Genomic DNA, 20005 nt, shown 5'->3' on the forward strand with positions numbered 1-20005 from the left:
TGAAAATAATCGTTTATTATTTTATTACTTGTTTATATTTTGCATGTTCAAATGGAATTTCCATATAACTTCCTCGATGAATGTTATACATGTCTCATAAACCAACCGGCCGGAAAATATTAAGAAAATTTCATATACTCTCCCAATATATGTATGATATGGCCCCGTGCATCCCATGAAAATGTTCCAACCACAATGATAACGCCCAGATAATGCTCGGAACCAGATGCTAACACTACGGATCGGAAATGAACATCAAACCAAGGGGACCTTCTTCTTAATCCCAAGACCTGCATTAAACGGCTTCTTCTGTTTTCGGACTCTCGTAAAGGACGGGGGCGGCATATCGGACTTCTCGTTGGCCAACGTCCTTCCATTCGACGAATCTGCTTCATCATCCACTAATCGCTTAACCCTCTCACCACCATCCGTCATAAATGCCCTCCTCGCAGCCTCTTCATCCTCTCTTTCGGCCCTAAGTTTTGCCTCCTCCGCCTCTCTCTGTGCCTTCAGTAGCACCGCCTCCTCGCCGGCCTCTCTCTCTCCCCGCTCAATTCTTGCATTCCTTGTCCGAATCTCATCTAACGCATCTGCTACAGCCATCTCGCGCTTCGAATCCTGCATCTTCTCCTCCAGTTCCATCATTTTATCTTTTTCTTCCCTCTCCTCCCTCTCTCCCTCCTCCCTCTCCAGTCTATCCAGCGTTTCATCCATTGTTTCATTAACCTCGTTTTCCTTAGCTTCCCTCCAAGGTTCAAAATTGCGCTTAGCACCACGTTCGCACGTATAGTCCATGTTTTTGGGGTCAGTTTTGAAGGTGATTTCACTGCTGCAGCGAGTGCAGCGAATATAGAAGCGATAGATGGGGATATTCAGGTATTTCTCCTCTGTAGTTTCTTTGCGCGCATTGAATTTGCGGCCCTTGTAGATGTATTCGCCACAATTTGTACATTTCAGGCTGAAAGGCGCCATTAAGCGGACTGTCAAGAGCTTGGGGCCGGTTGCCCGTAGGTGTTTGGGTGTTCGTGTTATGACCGACGGGTCGAAATCCGGGGGGTAGTATTTCGTGAGCACCTTGCGTTCAGACATGGTGGTCTAACTAAATGGATGTTTCCCTTGAAAAAGATATGGGTACCGAGTAACGTATGGTTATATATCCTGCGATATCACTTTGATTGAATGGGGAGGCGAATCACTGAAGTGAAGTGAATTTTGCAGTCCAGAGAAGTTGCACAGGGTGGAAGAACAGTGGTGGTCTACGCCACCTGGAGTTCTAAAATCACGTGGTTAGCAGCTCATTTCACAAAATGCGGTTCTCCCGGAAAACGCCTGGAATGCTGTACAAATAATTATGAACACATTCCTTGATTTTATTATTTTAGTACGATATTCAAGTAATAAAGAGAAATCTCATTTTAATCGTATGTAAACAGATATGTTCTTGAATGCGCTCTCAATACACAAATACATACATTACCGTACTGATACCGCCATGTGATATCAACAAACGCACAGACCACATCTCGATTGCTCTTCCTCGCAAAGAACGTGGAATGCGAGTTTGATGCGACAAGCTCAACATCTGAAAACAAAAAAAAGGTCTCCACACCGTAGCCATTTGGGGGATACGCCCACGTGAATTGCGCTATTTTATCTGGATGGAGTCACGGTTCTTGAGCGCTGCGTTTTGAGGCGTCCCGCGCTTGACACTTCATGGAGTCTTATCTCCGCAGCTGGCGGCAGGATGCCTTGAACAAAGGCCAGCATGACGCAGCTATCTATATAGGCGACAAAGTTCTTGCCCTTACAAGTGAGACTTCTAAGTCCCTAGGTCGATAGCATGTTTTACCTTGTGGACTGACAATATTCCCAGATAGTGACAACGATGCCTTCTGGCTTGCGCAGGTGCATTTCTCAAACGACAATTATACTCGAGCACTGGCGTTATTATCGAAGAAGGATTTGATTGCCCGAAGTTCCTCATGTAGATATCTGGCAGCTCATTGCTATATCAAGCAAAACAAATTTGACCAAGCCCTCACCATTCTTGGTGACAATAACCCTACCCATCTGATAACCAGCTCCAGCAATACTCGGCGGAAATTACAACATCTGAACGGGAACTCCAATGTTACTTTGCGAAATGGCAAAAGCGCTTCTTCTCGAGCCGATCGCATTGACAGAAGTGAAGAGAGAGAACGGGAGAATGCCAAAAATATCAAGTTTGAGGCTGCCATGTGCTATCTACGCGGATTGTGCTTTGCGAGACAAAACGCTTTCGATCGAGCCAGGGACTGCTATAAAGATGCTGTGCGGATTGATGTGCAATGCTTTGAAGCATTCGATCAGCTTATGAAAAATTCCCTTATGTCTCCAGCGGAGGAACTCGAATTCTTAGAATCCATTGATTTCGACTCCATTACTTATTCTACCGACCCGTCAGTAGCACAAGAAGCCGCTGAATTTACGAAACTCCTTTATACCACTCGCCTATCGAAATACTCATCCCCGTCTGCTCTTTCTTACGCTACAGAAACACTATCCACACATTATAATCTTGCCGATAATCCCGATCTTCTACTCTCGCGTGCAGAAACCCTCTATACCCAATGTCGATTCCCTGAGGCATTGTCTCTTACATCCTCTATTCTCTCGTCATCTGAGGATTCTGTCCCTTTGCTCGTCTCTCAAGGGAGTCAAGGCCATAACCTTGGTCATTCCCCTGCCGTTTACCCCCTCCATCTAGCCTGTTTATATGAAACGGGTGCCACTAACGCTCTATTTCTGCTTGCTCATTCTCTGGCTGACAACGTTCCAGAGGAATCATATACATATCTTGCTATTGGTATATACTATATGTCTGTTTGTAAAATATCTGAAGCTCGGCGCTTTTTCTCCAAGGCCTCCCTTCTGGACCCTCATTCAGCCCCAGCCTGGATCGGGTTTGCCCACACATTCGCGGCAGAGGGGGAACATGACCAAGCAATTGCAGCATACAGCACCGCTGCGAGGTTATTCCAAGGAAGTCATCTTCCACAACTATTTTTAGGAATGCAACACCTTGCTCTCAACAATATGTCTCTAGCTCACGAGTATTTGTCTGCCGCCTATTCAATGTCCTCTGGCTCATTATCTGATACCATTCCATCTTCTAATGAGTCAGTTTCTCAATCACTTCCTCCATCCGGTGGCGATCCATTGGTACTTAATGAATTAGGAGTCGTTTTATACCACGAGAACAACCTTGAGGGGGCCGTCGAATTATTTCGCCAAGCCCTAGCCTTAGCCTCGTCATTAAATTGTGAGCCAGGGGCATGGCTCGCTACGAGAGCTAATCTAGGACATGCTCTACGTCGTTTGGGACATTTTGAAGAAGCACTTGCCGAGTTTGATGAATCCCTTCGAATAGGAGCAGGCGGGTCTGTAACTGGATATTCAGCAGCAATCGCTGGTGCAGGAGCAGGTGGCCTTGTATCTGCTGGCTCCACAAGTGTCGGTGGCTACGAAGATAGGGGCCTCACCGGGTCTTTACATACGGCGCGCGGCCTGGTATTACTTGAACTAGGACGGACTATGCAAGCCGTCACTGCACTACATGAGGCAGTTCGCGTCTTAGGCGCCAGTGGCAGCGATGCTGCAGCCGGTGCTGGCGTTGCGGGAACTTTACTCTCAAGGGCACTTGAAATATGGGAAATTGAACAAGAGCATCAGGATTACGTGCCACCACCCAGCACCCGACAGACTTCAGCTGGCGCTAGCAGTAGGGACAGGAATCAACCCAAAGGCAAGGAGAAATCAAGGGACAAAACAATGACCAGAGCTAAATCACGTGGATTGGACAGACGGGTTCCCTCCGAGGAAGAATGGACGAACGACCGGGGTGGCGTTGTGGAGGACCGAAGCCAATGCGTTGAGATGGAATTGGATGGTGAGGCGGATAGTTTGCTCAACCCGGCTTTGAACCATGCTAGAGCCAGGAATAGAGGTAGGGAGTGGGACCGCGAAGACGCTTCAGGGGTAGCAAGGCGTGGGGTCGGCGTGACTGCCACCCAGGTGCCAGATTCTGGTGTTGTTGCTGTTGAATCTTCAAGATCGCGTACGACCAGGTTTGCCGGGAGGCGTAGGAGCCATTCTCGTCGGGGGCGCGGTGGATGATGGATGAAACGATGCCCAATGATGTCCGCGCGTCTTTCCAGCGACGGGACAGGAGATCGTGAACTTTGAAACCTCATTACCTATATATTATAACCCCCCCTTCCATATGTCCCCCGTGTTGTGTTGAAATCATGGGACCATGGGATGAGGGAGCTAGAGATGTTGATAGCTGATACCCATTGTGAGCTTTTCCTTGTTATTTATTATATGGAGGTATGAGTATGATAATGTATTGCTCTGGAGTGGTTAGTGTTTTGCATTATATCCCTCGCTTATATATATGCTTCATGCACCAGTAAGCTAATAGTGGGGTGCTACAGATATTGGTGCATATATAAAGAGAGAACTAGGATTGGGAAATACAGAAATAAATATGAATTAAGTCCTGGACATGGAGTTTTGTGCATGGCGATAATATGGCTGCTGCTGATGAAGCTGTGCATATGTATAGATAGATAGATCCAACATGAGACGATCATGACAATCATTAGGTAGCCCTTGCAGAAAACATATTTCGAATAAGAGCTATGTATAACTATGCTAGATGGATAGTGCTTAGTTTCCATTCATAACCCGATGGTTTTTTTTTTTTTTTTTTTCGGCTGTTTGACGCAATAGGAGAGAAAGCAATTCAACATATCGATCATAAAATGCCCGTTAAAAACTCAACCGATTATTTCCTTGAATTAACAGGTGTCATATAAACATTCAGCGGCGGTTTCGTATAAAAGAGGAACACTTTCTGCTTTGCCAGCCAGTTCGCGCTCTCTTTCGCAAGACTCATATCAAAGTTGTAGATTAATCGCGCCAGAATGAGGCGCATTTCCGCATACGCTAGGCTGCTCATATGGGATAATAATAACCAGTCGTCAGCGGTTTAATCAGTCTGATTTCTTTCAAATTCGGATAAAAAAAGAAAATAACAGATGGGAAAGAAATCTAGGATGTAATGGAACCTGTGGGAGGTATTGAGAAAACATTTCATTATCGAGTTTTTGTATTCTCGTTGTTCATATGCGCTAGACTTACTTTCGACCGAGACAACTTCTTGGTCCAATATGGAAGGGTTGGAGCAGATCGCGCTTGTCACTGGCATATTTGGGATCGCCTAAGAAACGCTCGGGGTGGTAGGCGAAGGGGTCTGTGAAGTACTTCTCGGTGTGATATGTTGCCCAGTGGTGGACCGCGACCACAGTCTATGCCCGGTGTATGATAGATATATCGTCAGTCTAAATACGAAGATGGAGAGGAGGTGGACAGCGTCCCCTCCGTTGTTAGGCCAAAGGAATGAACTCCCATACATCTTCAGGGATGAATTGCCCAGTTATCTCACAGCCGCCTTTAGGAACCACTCGAGGTAGCCCGAGTGGCACCGGTGGATACACTCTCAATGCCTCATCAAGACATGCAAGCATGTAGTTGAGGTCATTAACGGAGCTCATGTTAATTTCGTCCTCGCTTTTGAAGGCTGAGCGGACCTCTGCTGTCAACCTTTCAAGGGTTTGGGGGTTCGATAACAGCAGGTATGTCACGCCGCACAAGAGCGTTGCAGTAGTTTCGGACCCGCCAACGAGGAGAAGTCTGGCGTTTGCTGAGAGCGCATCCAGACTCATATCCTAATGAAGAGGGAAGTCAGGTTAGCGTGGAGGCAGTTGGGTAGTATTGTGGAGCTGGGGATTATTGATCCTTCCAGAGTCGGGTGATTTTTTATTTGGATGTTTCTTTCTTTCTTTCAAAAGGTCATATATTATTGGGTACAAGCAACAATGATTTCTGTCCTTCCTCTGAGAACAACTTACCCATTCATCCTTTTTTTTCAGCAGTCCCTCGATTAAATCGGGGCGCTCTTTACCAAGTTGCATTCGCCTGAGGATTTTTTCCTTTGCAACGTTCGCCTGACTTTTCATTGCCGACCTTGGAATCAAGTTTAAGAAGGTCTCTTTAGCTAGCGGGAAAAAACTAAGACATTGCAAGAACACTGCAATCTTCCCTGATGCCAGCATGAGCTTGACAAAAGGATGGAAGTAGGCGTTTTCGAGACATCCAAATGATTCACCGAACGTCAGATCCCCGATGACATCGAACGTGGCATAGTTATACCACTCCGCCAGATCGAAAGGCTTAGAACCCCCTCCACCCCGTTCATGAAATCTTTTCACCAAGAGGTCTATGTGCTGGGTAATGAGAGGCTCCTGTTCCCTCATTGATTTATCCGAAAAACCATGGGCAAGTTGACGACGTAGCCGACTGTGATCATCGCGATCTGCAATGATAATGCTGGTTGCTTTTTTCCCTCCTGTAGGGCGATAATATTGCTGGAATTTTTCCAGTTGTTCTTCGCCGCTTCTGCGATTTCCCAAGACATCCTTCCAAGAACCCGGGCCGGAGATAGCCAGCTCATTAGGGGCGATCCGTACTATGTCACCGTAAGTCTTGTGCAGGTCCAGAATGTCAAATTCTAGAGTCCCGCGAAGGCTTTTGTAGATATATGGAATCTGGCTCATCGCATGGCTGGTTGGGCCAGGGAATGAGCGGAGAGGATGGAAGAAAACATTGTAAATAAAACGACTAATCAGATATAAGATGGCCTTGAAATATTTTCGTTAGCGAAACAGCAAGTTATATATCTTGGGGCGTTACCTATTTGCTTTGTCCCACTTGGAAGGTAGTAAGTAACTTTTCAACTTACAATTGAAAGGCTGGTAGCCGCAAGTATAAATGGACTCTGTGTGAGTGCTTGGATTGTCGCTATCACCGCCATGATCGCTACCTGTTTCAATGGAAATAGAGCGGGAATAAAAATGACGGGAAGGAAAGTATTAAAGCGCTGATGGGAATTACAATCGATAATTCCCTGATTTGATCGTTGCCCAATGGAAATCGTGAGGCAACAGGAGCTGAAGAATATCTCCGTTGCCGCCTAGATGTATCCGGCCCTTGGTTAAAAGCAAGGGGATGACTGGCCTGCGCTCCGATGTTGATTATCATCTACGAACCATGCATGATCTGGTTCGCTCAGATTCATGGATTCCGCTTTCAATCGGATTTTCTGTGCTGTGAGTGCGTTTCGCTATGCACTGTTATCCATTCACAGAAATGGATGATCATTGAAACCATACTGGCGACCACCAAATCTTGATATTACTATGTATGCAGAAGACGGCGGAACCGATGGCACTAGACTTCCATAGGGAGTTATTTTGCGCCCCACCACTAACTTTCTCGGACTTCTATCCAATGGGGCCAGGCTTGTTATTCATGCCAACTGTAACTAGTTAGTTAGCTCCTGTGATGAAAGAACTCGGAAACTAAAATATAGCAAAAGGGGCCTGCAGGAGGGGAAGAAGCTTGCTAACAGTTCCCTGCATGGGAATTTCTTTTCTTTTCTTTCTTTTTTTTTTTTAACACAGGAGGTAAGAAACGGGCGAAGAGAGAAAATCCTTAAAAAAAAGGGCATCATGTCAGAAGATAACCTTTACATTATCTTGGTAAGTTATCACTGCCGTAACTAATATCAGTCATTATATAAGTCATTCTTTGCAAAGTTTAAAGCTTTCTGAAACGTTCTTCTTCTCATATAATCGAGCATTCCTTTGCTTATAAATATTGCCGACTTTTCTCTGTAATTATCAAGTTCTAGATAGATAAGTCAGTTGAATCTAATCTATTCGTTTATATTGATATTCAGTAATTGGGACAATATTCGGACGATTAACCATCGCTCCGACGCATCAAAAGTGCCCCACAACAGAGTCCAGATCCATGGAATACATGGATCCCAGCGATATGAAGTACTGTCTGGAACACATGGGAGACGATATCAATGTGCTCGTGAAGTGACATTATTATTTCTTATCTGAGGTTGCAATTTGGACGCTCAAATAGTTGATGCGTTGACACAAATGCGCAGCCTAATTAGCCATGACACGAATTTTGGATACTTCTTTTCTCGAATAGTCCTTATCCGAGGAGTTGTTAGCGAGGACGTAAGTTATATATAGCAATGGTCGCAGTGGCATCGATTTCTTATCGCGTAACCTGTTACCTTTAGTTATATGGGAAACCCATTGCCCATTGCCCATCAAAGCCAACCAAGGCATCGCGGATCGTCCAACAACGATCATAGATATCCGGATCAACCATACAGACGAGTCAGAACTTAAATGTGCCAAGAATCGCGGGCGGGAGTGCATCATGTTGGGTTCCGTGATTGTCTGGAAGACGGGTGAAGAGGCATGGGGTTACTGCTATATATATATAGGTAGATAGATAGATATCCTGTTGGAAGAATAATTACCGTCCTCGCGTTGTAAGGGCTGGATATCTACCTCACATCTCCGTGGCAATGACCAACAACACTAAGTACTTTTCCCACAGCAAGGCTGGCGATTGGCCGGAGTTACCGAGTCGCTTAGCCGAAACCCGATGTTTGCCGGACGCCAAAGGCCAGCCGACAGCCGACAGCCGACAGCCGACATCGGGGAGCCCTGCAGACTCTGGCGTCGGTAGTTGATCCCTTAGCCGTGGGGGAATGCCGCGAAGCCTGATGTCGGGAGGATTCCAAGGTTGTGTTGCGTGAACGAAGTTTAGCCCAGGGCTAGCTAGATAAACTTAATGATGTAGAGAGCCCCGCTAGTTAGTTAGGCTAGAACTTCACCCCTCCGATCATGCCGAAGAGCAAAGAGCAGTTCGGCGAGACAGAAGTTGAAACAAACATAAAAATAAAAATCCCAGGCAAATACATTCCCACCCGCTGTAATAGCTACTTTTGAATATCCTTGCGCCGCAATTGAGCTATCGATAATTCAATTCTGACTACTCTCACGGGAGTCACATTCAGCGTGTTGAAGTGACTTCAGCCGGACGGTTTAAAGAGGAGAAGCAGCGAACAAAAAAGATAATATCCTCACGGCTGGTATCTTCCACAATCTTACCTACCACCTTGATTCCCATTTCCACTGATCCTCAGTAACCTCTGCCGACTTACCGATTCCCCTTGTCACAAATGACTCCCCGTCTAGAGGGCAAAGTTGCCATAGTCACCGGTATGCGCATGCCATGTTGAATCGCATCACCTCACATCCTTTATTTCCAAATCGATTTAGCTTTACACATAGCTAACAGACCCTCTAACGAGCACTAACAGGTGGTGGCTCCGGCTTTGGCGCCGCAATTGCCAGACGCTATGCACAAGAGGGTGCAAAGGTGGTCGTTGGTGATATCAACGTTGTCGGGGGCGAGAAAGTAGCCTCTGAAAACCCAGCGAGCATTGCATTTATGAAAATGGATGTGACCAAGGAAGAGGACTGGAAAGCTGTGGTTGACCAGACTGCGAGCAAGTTTGGCCAAGTGGATATCCTGGTGAATAATGCCGGCACGACCTATAGAAATAAGGTGAGTTTACGAAACATGGTATATATATATATATATATGAGCTCAGATATGTATATACGCCTCTCCTCCTACTTTTTGACGATGGGAATTGAGGAGAGAGACTAAAAGACTGAAACATCCCAATATGCTTATTGCCCCCAACGCATGCCATACCAAACGGATGGCCATTCACACACTTGAAAAGACTAACATATAAACCCCTTCTGCGCATCCCACAGCCCTCAATGGAAGTGACAATAGAAGAATTCCAACGCGTCTTCGACGTCAACGTAAAAGGCATCTTCCACGCCTCCAAAGCCTTCATCCCCAAGCTTCTCGAACAGGGCAAGGGCGGTTCCATCATCAACATCTCCTCCACCGGTGCCTCTCGACCCCGGCCAGGCCTGGTGTGGTACAATGCTTCCAAAGGCGCCGTTTCGAATGTCAGTATTTAATCCCTCCTTTCCCTCCTATCCCCTTTCCCTCTTAGCCCTCTCCCCTCCATCTCCATCCACTGCAAACAAATACAGAACCAGTTTAACTAAAACCAAGAACTCCCCCTCCCCCCCTATATATATATATATACACACAGGTAACAAAAGGTCTCGCAGCCGAGTACGGCCCGAACCAGATCCGCGTCAACAACGTCTGCCCCCTGCTCTCCGGCACGGGCCTGTTCGAGATGTTTGTGGGCGTGCCGGACACCCCCGAGAACCGGGCCAAGTTTATCTCCAACGTGCCGCTGGGCCGTTTGACGGAGCCCGATGACGTGGCGAATATGTGTGTGTATCTGGGCAGCGAGGAGGGGGCGTTCATCAATGGGACGGATATGATTGTTGATGGGGGCAAGTGTATTTAGATTGGTGCGGGTTGGATTTTTCTGCGGTTTATGTATGTTAGGAGGCTGTGTGTGTGTGTGTGTGTGTGTGTGTGTGTGTGTGTGTGTGTGTGTGTGTGTTTGGGATGGGTTGTTGATTTAGGGAGGTTTTCATTTTGCTGACTTTCCAGGTGGTTGGGGAGGGGGGGATGTTTTGATTGAATGGTGGCTATGCTCATCGTATTGAAGATTGAAGGGATAGTACGGAGTACGTACTTCTACATTTGCTTAGTTGTTAGTATTGCCTGTATTCTCTGTGCCACCAGCAAGTCTGCTCATTTTTTATTTTTTTTTCTTTACAATAATTAATCGATAACTCTTCCCGAGAGGGATATGATAAATATATATTTGATACTAAAAAGGAAGAAGGTAAGGAGGAACAGACGAGTTAGGGGGGAAAAAAAGGGGGAGGAAGAGCGAGCGATAATACTATATCACTATCAACATTTTCACAGATGGCTAGTTAACTTTGAGATAAATAGCGAAGAAAATATACATAAAAGAATTCCCCTCTCCTCCTCATCTCTTTGCTAGCTCTTCCTTACTCCGACCCCTAACCAGGACAGGACACACCAACAGTTTACTGGCCATACCTCCCTCGCGTAGCATACGATATGAAAAATTAAAAAAATAAAAATAAAAATAGATAGTAGATAATCAATGGAAAGCAGTTCAGACAGACACCCCACATCCCACACCCCATTTTCTAATGCAAATGTCCGTGCCCATGACGCTTATGGACCTTTCGAACAACCTTGGCTCCAGCAGGCGATGTGGCACCGGCAGGAAGTTCAATAGTAGTCGTAACCTTCTCTTCCATGATGACAATCTCGTAAACGACGTTGCCCTCGGTGTAAGTGCTCGTGGAGATGGGGGTGGCATTTCCGTACTCTTCTGGGGCGAAGAATTGCCCAGGGGCTGGAGCTGGGGCTGTGGTGTGTTTGACGGGGGGAGGAGGAGAGGGGGCTGGTGGAGCTGGCGATGGAGGCGGAGGGGGAGGAGGCGGAGGGGGTGGTGGTGGTGCTGGTGCTGGGCCGGCGGCTGCTTTGTTGTCTGGAGCGTTGACCTCGGGGATTTGGATTTCGGGGATCTTGACTTTGGGAATCTTGGCGTAGGCAGGGCCAGCAAGAATCTCAACGGCTCCTGGAAGGCCGCCTTTGACGAACGAGCAGTCTTCATTTTCGAGTTCGGAGGGCATCTTGAGCTTGCATTTGTTCTGGTCCGCCTGGGATTGAAGATCGAACAGGGGGCAATCTTCGACACGGCCGGAGAGATTTGTGCAGGTTTTCACAGCTTTGCTGAGGAAGCCGGGCTCCCAGGCTTCAATGAAATCGGCATGGTAGCCACTTCCCTGAGGGTCGCCGTTGGCGAGAACGAATTCACCCTCGACGCCCTTGAATTTGGCGGTGTCCCAGATGGTCTCGAAAAGGAGCGATACGACGCGGGTCTCAAAGCCCTTGGGGCAGACACCGTCTTCGACCAGATTGGGGTAGGCCATGTGGGATTTGTGGTCTGGACTGTCGAGATCCTTGCCGTTCCAGCAGGATGGGAACATCATCTCCATGCGGAGGCCATCAGGGCAATTGGCGTCGATTTCACTTTTTTTCGGCAGAGTGTGACGGAAGAGGGTAGGCTCTGGCGTCGCGTGGTAGTTCAGGCAGTTAAACCCAATGGCTTTTTGGGAGAGGGCAAACTGCGATGTTTCAGGACCACTCCAGGATGACTTGGGGGGGTCCGGAACTGGCCAGGTAAAATTGCGTTGGAAAGGGTCTCCGGCCAGCATACGGAAACCTTTTGGGAAGGCCTGCACGTTTTCTCCGCGTTGCAGATAGTAGCTGTAATATATGGAGGTATTAGGAGACATGGTTCAAAGAAATCGTAGCTTGTAGGTGTTGTAGTGCTTTGAAACTTACACAAGCATGCCCCCAACTTGGGGAACCAGCTCTGTGTCTCCATTGGAGTGTCTGAAGTAGGTTGCCGGAGTCCAATAAATGGATTTATCCTGTTTGACTGCACAGGAAGTGCAGTCAGACGCCAACAGTTCATCGACGGTGACACTCTTTCCGAAGTCTATTTGTTAGGCAGTTAGTATTGACTTTCCACCAAACGTGGAGTTTTCTATATCAGTACATACTGCCAGCACCGTGGATAACGTGTGCGTGAGAAGAGACGGCGCCGGGATTGACCAGCGGATCGAGGCGGGCAACGCCTAGACGGCCCCGACATGGCAGACGCCAGAATGCCAAAGCCGGGGAGATGGTCGCCGCAAAAACTGCGGTGAAAATGATGCTCAATTGCATCTTTGGCGTATATATAGATCCTTATATGTCGTGTGTAGCTTATGGTATTAGAGTCCGGACTCCGAAATATTGATGTATAGTTTTTGAATAAGTCCAGACGTATATAATGAAAGTGGAGGATCGATTGGAAGCCTGCAATCTCAATATCCCTCGGGGGTGAAACAGTAAGGAGTGGCAGAAGAAGCGATAAGGAAAACGAACGAGTTGATAGATTGGTCAAAGGAGTGAGCGGCTAACAAGTCATCCAACTGGGGGAATCTGATGGATGTTAATTAGTACATCAAACACCCGACACCTGTTATAGTGAAAGAACAGTGGATGTTGTTTGTGTTTGGTTTCTCGGTGAATGGACCGCAATCCAGTGGCGATGTGGAGCCCGTCTACTATCTATTCTGTTGCTTTGTCTATACACTCCTCAACTGGGTAAGAATAAGGGTAGTTGTTTCACTTCACTTGGAATTCCAGGCAACGGGGTGGTGGATTGGATATTTGATACGGAGTATTTATTCGTGAGGGGAGGAGATTGCAGAATCGACGACTGAAACGAACGACAAAATTACAGCCTCCTTGAAGCGGTAGATGCACGAAGGCAAAAGAATGAATAGCTTCACCTAGCTGTCTTCCAAAGACTCCTAGCAGATGCAGCCCTTGGGGGAGTGGTGAAAAGGGAGTGAAGGTTGAGGAGGGAAGAAAAGACACGGTAGAGATAGCGACAAGAGACGGCGCAGAAAGATGGCCAATTTCCCCTTCGTCCACCAGGGGAACAAGCGCCCTCAGTCGAGCCAACTGATTTGCACGGGAATTTCAGATTGAGACCGCTAACCTCTTAGTGTCGCTAGGCACCTGGGCACAGTGGGTAGGAAGGGCTCCCTATCCATCCCCATTAGTGGTACGGTTTTAGTGCACAGCGGCCAGAGCCCCCCAGTCTCACACGCTGTCAGCAGGAAGGGGGATGAAACAAGATCCAAGCACCGGCGGAAGGGTTCTAATTATCAAGCGGGCACTTTTTATATTTCCTCGGGTTTCTCAACGCTGCTTGGGATATCATTCCCGTTCTCAGGAGCCTGATAACTATCATCAATGAGACTCACAACGTTTACTAGTATCATTCCCATCGTCTGCGATCTGCTTCGCTCCCCAAGCCGTTATGGGTCTCCAGCGGTCCCAAGGAGGATCGTTCCAAGGTTGGTGTCACTGCCGTTGCCATGATTTGCGACCGGACGTGATTGTCGAGCATCAGGATTGATCCTAATATCTGCCTTGTTCCGCGAATGAGCGGGCGGCTTTTCCCATTCGTTCACAGATTCCCTGCTTTTTTTTTCGCCTCCCTGGCAGAAGGGGAAAAGAAGGGAAATAAAGAAATAAAATGCAAGGATGCATGCTTTGTCCCAAGGCATGAGCAGAACTCTCCACCGGAGCGACCCGCGGCTGGCAGCGAGGAACAAGGAGACTCCACGTCCCCTCAAGATTTGTTGCATTGCAGTTCAGGTACCAGCCAACCACCGTCGAGACAACCCTCACCTTGGCCCTGGATGACATCTCCCGTTGAATCCTGTGATTGGGAGTTGGGAACAACTGATGAAACCAGTCGCTTTCGGCGCGCGCCAACCGCTGCCAAGTGGGCCCTCTCATCCCTGGTGGGATAAACTTCCGGGTTGATAATTCTATCAAATGCGTGGACTCTGCAAATCTGGTAGCGTTCTGCGTCCTGCGTTCATGTGCTGCGGACACAGTAAGCCTTATGGATATGGTGGATTTGAACTCCCTCGCTAGAAGGGCTTTTTTTCCTCCCCTTAAGAATAATAAATACGTAAAAAATAAGGGGGAGGAGTATGGATCGAGAATTCTCGTTTCCGGCTCTCTGCACAGCCAAGAGGCACTACGAGAGAGAAGGTTTGTCCGGCTGTCCACAGTAAAGAATGAAGGAATGCAAAAGTCTATTTATACTTTTACAAGCTATGTCCCTTCATCGATGGTTTTGGATGCTGGTACGTTTTAGCTATCAGTTGCTTGGGATTGCTCAGACTCTTGTGTTTATACCTGTACTTTTGTATTGTATCACTCCTACCTGGTTGTCATGCCACAGCAGTTACTATTTCCTCTACTGCGATATATCTACAGATTGCAAATGGGGAGGAAGGAGGAGGAGAGGTGGCGGGGGTGGAAAACAGATTAGCTGGATATTTAATAAAAGAAAATGAAAAGATTGAAGAAGGAAATGTAGGTTAATATACTAGAGAAAGAAGAGAATGTAGCAGAAAGCGAACACATAAAAACTACAGTGCATTTCAATATTAGTTGTGATGGCGCCAGGCTCGGGCAGGCTCTTAACCACCAGATCAAAAAGATCACACACAATAACAGCAGCAGCTGTTATTGGAGCCTGTACCCTTTCGTTAATGCCCCCGGAGATGCCGAGGCCTCCCTGCCCTACAGCGCGATATTAAATACTCTACAATGACATGAACTGAAAAGAAAAAAAAAGAAAAATCATTCTTGCTTTAGCAATTCCTGCCTGTCCGTCGTATCAACAAGTGTGTACCCTTTGTGGATAAGCTCATCTGCCGCAATCCCAGCACACCAATCCTTCATTACCCCAGCTTTTGGGGCATATTTAAAAAAAACCAAGGACGTCCCCATCCCCATTCCAGATAGCACTTCCACATATCCATTCTGGGAGGGTGCTTGACATGTCCTGCCCCATATAGTTCCAAATCGTAAATACCCAGTGCTGGTTTGGCTGAAAAGAATCGTCAATAGGGACTCGTTGAAATGAAGTTATTAACAAGTTACCCAATACACAGCCCGTGTCGGGTGAGTCTAAATAGATAGTATTTCCTTCTGGGGGAACCTTGGCGCTGGCGAAGCGTTTAAGCTGAATAGACTCTAATATAGAATTCTGGAATGTAACATTAGAAAACTTTTCAGTCTCTCGCAATTTTACAAGGGCGACATCTGTATGTTGGACTTCCATAATCAGTTCACCGATCACCGATATCGCGCCCGCTAGGAAGTGGATGGTTGACTATGAGGCCGCATTCGTCCGGGAAACCATGAGACGCGACCGTCATGAACTCGTTCCCAACAGCATCCCTCACGAGAACCCCGGCTGTTGTTGACAGAAACGTGCCTGGCGTGCTTGGCAAGTAGTCCGATGTTACCCTGAGCCCAGGTTGAAGAGTACTGTACTCATTATTATCGGGGTTATTTGGGGTTGGGTCCGTGAGGCGGCAAGCTGGAAGACTTGCAGGTCGTCCTATCTCATCGTCATAGATGTAAAAACACCTAATGTTTGCAGCCCCACTTAGCAGCTTCGTGGGGTCAGTATTGCGACGTTCAAGTACGATGATGACATGACTTTTCAAGTACATGACCTCGGTGATCGAAATGCCTTGTTCCTGAAAGTAAGTCTTGATGCTGATAAAAAGAGGCTCCCAGTCCTGCATGCCTCGACCATTTAGATCTTTAGAAATCGACGGGTTCTTCACGTAAGCAGGAATTCCAATTGGCCGGGGTATATGCTGGGGACCTATTTCTGGTGAGAAACAGACTGGAACTCCCGCTATTGTTCTTGGCCAGGGCTTGGGGGGGCATTTTGGTTTGAAGGAAGACAAAGAAACATGCTATCCATGGCTAAACCGTAAGTTTCCGGAAAGATGCTAGATAAGATATTTCTATTTTCTTCATTATAAAATGCATCTGGGTTTTCTCGGAGGTCGAAGGGGAGGATAATATGTTGCAGTGGTGGTGGGGGAGCTTGTTTTTGGGATGATAACTCGCGTTGCAACAGAGGATTCGTAAAAAATGTTTGTCTTTCATCTAAGACAATAAAACCATCAGCGTTATTCCTCTTAATGAGTGGGATGTGCCGAGGCTTATACTTACCAATACGAGCTTGAGGGGCAGATGTTGGCCATCCAAGAGGATTCGGGACGCTTGACCGCTGAACAGTATCCGCCCTCTGCTTCCTAGTGGGACTAGTAATGACAGCGATTCTTTGGCAGATGATTCTTCGCTGGATGGCGTGATTTTGCGTTTTCTGTTAGGGGAGGGAGTCGAAACAGGCTGGCCATTTGGAGTAACTATGATCGGCGAAATGAGAAGCATTTCGGCGGTGTCCGAGTGCTTCACAGGGGTGCTTGAAGACGTCATAGGTAGCTGAAGAGCGAGAGCACGACGCGTCGGGTGAGCGAAAATGAGTATTCGTAGTTGTTGATTGTGTTCGCAAAAGAGCTGAGGATAAAGACGAAACGGAGCTTTCGTCGTCGAGGATTCTCAGAGGAGGAGCGGTGTAAATGGTGGTGGTGGTGATGTTGATGCTCTATGATTTCCAGGGAGCAGCAACCCTAGTTGGTATTCTGCCAGCCATACGGAGTACTCTTACCGCCCTTACCACTCTTTCGGAATAAATTACGTCATGGTAAAATTAAAATTAGGCATGTAATGGTTTTAGATTCATACGCTCGTATTAAATAAATTCGCCGAATGTCTGTCAACTTCTCGTTTATCAATCACAACTACATAGGTGATATCTAAGTGAAACACCCTTTCAACATCCCACACAGTCCGTGACTCAAATTCATTCCTTAGTGGTGATTGTATGCGAAACATCAACCGTTTTCATGATCCCATGGCCAGTGAAGGAGTGAAGCCCGTGGTTGTGGGAATGCTTAGTGCCTGGCTCGTCAGCTCGGATTGCAGTCTCAACCTTCAAGTCTGGCTGTGCATGTGCGGCTAGGATTTCTTGGTCGGACCCTGCATCATTAAAGCTGCCTTGGGACCCAATTTTGGAGCTGGACCCTGTCAGTGTGTCCGTTCCGGCCAGCTCGCAGTCATAGCTCCTGCTGCCATTTCGCGACATGTATTCGTTCGATACGCGGTTGAGTAACGCGGCGAGCGACGGGAGACAGGCGCAGATTATCCCAATGCTCACCTCCGCGTTCCTGTGTGTATTAATTTCTCTTTAGCTTCATAAAAGTGATATTAAAGGGTTGCGGTTTAATATCTTACCCCCAAAGGTTGATTTGCATGAACACATAAGTCTGATCTTTGGCATTCCCCTTCTGGACTATCAAAACCAGCCTCACAATGCTCGATGCACAAGCCAAACCACCTGCCCCCAAAATGCCAATGACGCGGATTTTCTTCTTAAGAGACATCTGCAGCGAATGGGTCAAAAGAAGCGGCAAGACCAAAATTGTCAAGTCGCTCACGACACTGATAATTGCATCAGCTAGAATAATGGCTCGTTCATCCAAGCATGACCCATTCGAAGCCTGACCCATCCAAAAGTGGGATATGGGCATACAGATGCGGATTTTAACGATGATCGCGGGAACATAATACGCGAGCAGTACCCCAAAGTATACATATATGAACCTTACCGTTTTGCGGTAAGGCGCGAAAACTCGGGTTAGGATTAGGAGGATGGATGCCTTCGTGAGAAATGCGGCTGGTCCGTATATGACCATGGTCCCGTACACGGTCTGTTGTGTTGGACTCAATTGATGAGCAGTTCATATCTTTAGCATCTGTGTTCTGCACAATGACAGATGATACTATTTATCCAATTCTTTTTTTTTACGCACCTTATTGAACGGGACAAGATCTGCCTTTGGGACATCCCATTGGTGATACCCACCACCATATTTGCCCACTACAAGGGGATCAGTCAGTGCATTGGATGAGTTAAGCAATGCGCCATACTTCAAGGGAGACGAACTCAAAATTGCAATGATGGAATAACCAATTCCGAGAAACTAAAGCGGCAAGTCAGCCATATTGCCTCAGCAGATGCACAGACAAAGTTGGATGCACAAACCCAAGCAAGCGAACAACACCCTTTTTGCATGTGTTAGCTCCTGCTCTTGTCCTTGGAACAAATGATGAAGGGGAGACAATGTCCGGACCAGCATATATAACTTACAATCTTCCCTTCCGAACCCCCTATTAACACAAACCCGGACATACATCCTCAACAAGAAAATTATCGACGTTAAGGAGATGCAGAGACCCTGTGTGATAAGATTCCACATATGCAATGCCTCTCCCGGCCCGTCGAAGTTGGACTCGATGCCCGATGGAGGCGTCAGAGCTGCCTCTGTTTGAGCGGCCGCGGATGCCATAGTTTCGCCTCTAATGAATATGAAAATACCTCACGCTATCTCTTCTTCAACGTCTTCCCCTTCTTACTCTTCCCCTTCTTCTTTTCTTTCCCCCCGCTTCAGCAAACAGAGTCAAGCGAATGACGAAAATCAAAAATGCTTTTCGATGACTCGCAAATCAAAACCATATACTTTTGAATCAGAAAAGTCATGAAATCTCAACAAACGAACTAGAAAAGGAAATAGAAAAGCGAGGGGACAAGGGGAGCGGTAGGATTGGATGGACGGGTAGGGGGATGAAGAGAGATTTTCCCGTCGGAAAAGATGATAAATATCAAGGTCTTTTCGTTTCCGTTTGGTTGATATTTGTCGTTGAAACAGTGTGATGTCTTTTTGCGGATCTCTCTTACTCCTCTTTTAACCACATCCGGTCCAGTGTCCGTCGACGCCTAACAAAAATTCCGATATTGATCCCACAATTTTATTATCAGCGGTTATGTTTGCCAACGCGGGAATGGAAAGGAAAAAGGCATTTCTCTGTCGTGTTTGGAGGACATGGGGCGTGAAGCCGTCTCCTTCTTATCTTACGTCCAAAAGGAGGAGAACATAGCGTTTCGATAGCTGTGTGTGTGACACGCTCACCGAATGAGAAAAAAACTCAAAATTTAACAGAAGCTTTTATCATTAGGGCTGATGCAGGTATGTATCTCCTGTAGAGCGACTCCATCTGACCTTTCTGTATCTGTTCAAATAGATAAAAAGATATAGTAGAGCACCAGAGTCTGGATGCGTGGATCAATACATCAAAGTTGACATATCTTGTTTACTTTCTGTCGTTGCTTTCCCAGTTGAATCGATGTGACCGAATTTGGCCGTGAGCTACGTTCAACTACACAGATGGTTTAGCAGTGTGTTACCTCTTGTGCTGGGTTGCGCCAAAGGGGAACCCTGTGATTTTTTGTCGATGTATTGGGACTGAACGAGAAGTGACCCTGCGTTTTGTCCCCAATCCGATGGCATTGATGGATAGCTACACATTTCGTCTCCCTTATCCTGTGTGTCCGTGAGACTATGGGCTAAAGTTATATTTTCTGGGCAATCCCGCCTTTGACTCGATTTCTCTCTACCTCGAAGGGCCGATTAAGGATTCAGTGGCTCGAGCGTGTTTTAGATCAGTGATGTGTGACATGAACTAT

General features: G+C 47.0%; 7 protein-coding genes across 7 annotated transcripts; 2 read left to right on the forward strand and 5 right to left on the reverse strand.

The window, feature by feature from the left end:
* Positions 1–255: 255 nt before the first annotated feature.
* HCAG_00426 (predicted protein) lies at positions 256–1089 on the reverse strand (the record flags this gene model as incomplete). The annotated part of the gene is made up of 1 exon (XM_001543330.1): positions 256–1089. One exon carries the CDS (start codon positions 1087–1089, stop codon positions 256–258), a length of 834 nt encoding a protein of 277 aa, XP_001543380.1.
* A 624-nt stretch (positions 1090–1713) lies between these two features.
* HCAG_00427 (conserved hypothetical protein) lies at positions 1714–4155 on the forward strand (the record flags this gene model as incomplete). Its single annotated transcript, XM_001543331.1, has 2 exons — positions 1714–1810; positions 1874–4155. The coding sequence occupies 2 exons, from the start codon at positions 1714–1716 to the stop codon at positions 4153–4155; spliced, it is 2379 nt and encodes a 792-aa protein (XP_001543381.1).
* Positions 4156–4828: 673 nt separating this feature from the next.
* HCAG_00428 (predicted protein) lies at positions 4829–7158 on the reverse strand (the record flags this gene model as incomplete). Its single annotated transcript, XM_001543332.1, has 6 exons — positions 4829–4997; positions 5185–5351; positions 5457–5771; positions 5955–6723; positions 6997–7075; positions 7152–7158. The coding sequence occupies 6 exons, from the start codon at positions 7156–7158 to the stop codon at positions 4829–4831; spliced, it is 1506 nt and encodes a 501-aa protein (XP_001543382.1).
* Positions 7159–9160: 2002 nt separating this feature from the next.
* On the forward strand, positions 9161–10387 carry HCAG_00429 (hypothetical protein; the record flags this gene model as incomplete). Its single annotated transcript, XM_001543333.1, has 4 exons — positions 9161–9200; positions 9302–9549; positions 9768–9971; positions 10121–10387. The coding sequence occupies 4 exons, from the start codon at positions 9161–9163 to the stop codon at positions 10385–10387; spliced, it is 759 nt and encodes a 252-aa protein (XP_001543383.1).
* A 724-nt stretch (positions 10388–11111) lies between these two features.
* HCAG_00430 (conserved hypothetical protein) lies at positions 11112–12705 on the reverse strand (the record flags this gene model as incomplete). Its single annotated transcript, XM_001543334.1, has 3 exons — positions 11112–12240; positions 12319–12475; positions 12540–12705. The coding sequence occupies 3 exons, from the start codon at positions 12703–12705 to the stop codon at positions 11112–11114; spliced, it is 1452 nt and encodes a 483-aa protein (XP_001543384.1).
* Positions 12706–15195: 2490 nt separating this feature from the next.
* On the reverse strand, positions 15196–16857 carry HCAG_00431 (predicted protein; the record flags this gene model as incomplete). The annotated part of the gene is made up of 4 exons (XM_001543335.1): positions 15196–15445; positions 15691–15990; positions 16075–16145; positions 16591–16857. 4 exons carry the CDS (start codon positions 16855–16857, stop codon positions 15196–15198), a joined length of 888 nt encoding a protein of 295 aa, XP_001543385.1.
* Positions 16858–17284: 427 nt separating this feature from the next.
* On the reverse strand, positions 17285–18830 carry HCAG_00432 (predicted protein; the record flags this gene model as incomplete). The annotated part of the gene is made up of 5 exons (XM_001543336.1): positions 17285–17648; positions 17716–18191; positions 18294–18361; positions 18527–18546; positions 18676–18830. 5 exons carry the CDS (start codon positions 18828–18830, stop codon positions 17285–17287), a joined length of 1083 nt encoding a protein of 360 aa, XP_001543386.1.
* Positions 18831–20005: the final 1175 nt, after the last annotated feature.

Source organism: Histoplasma capsulatum, genomic scaffold, assembly GCF_000149585.1.
Source record: "Histoplasma capsulatum NAm1 scaffold_1 genomic scaffold, whole genome shotgun sequence".
Taxonomy (NCBI): Eukaryota; Fungi; Ascomycota; class Eurotiomycetes; order Onygenales; family Ajellomycetaceae; genus Histoplasma; species Histoplasma mississippiense.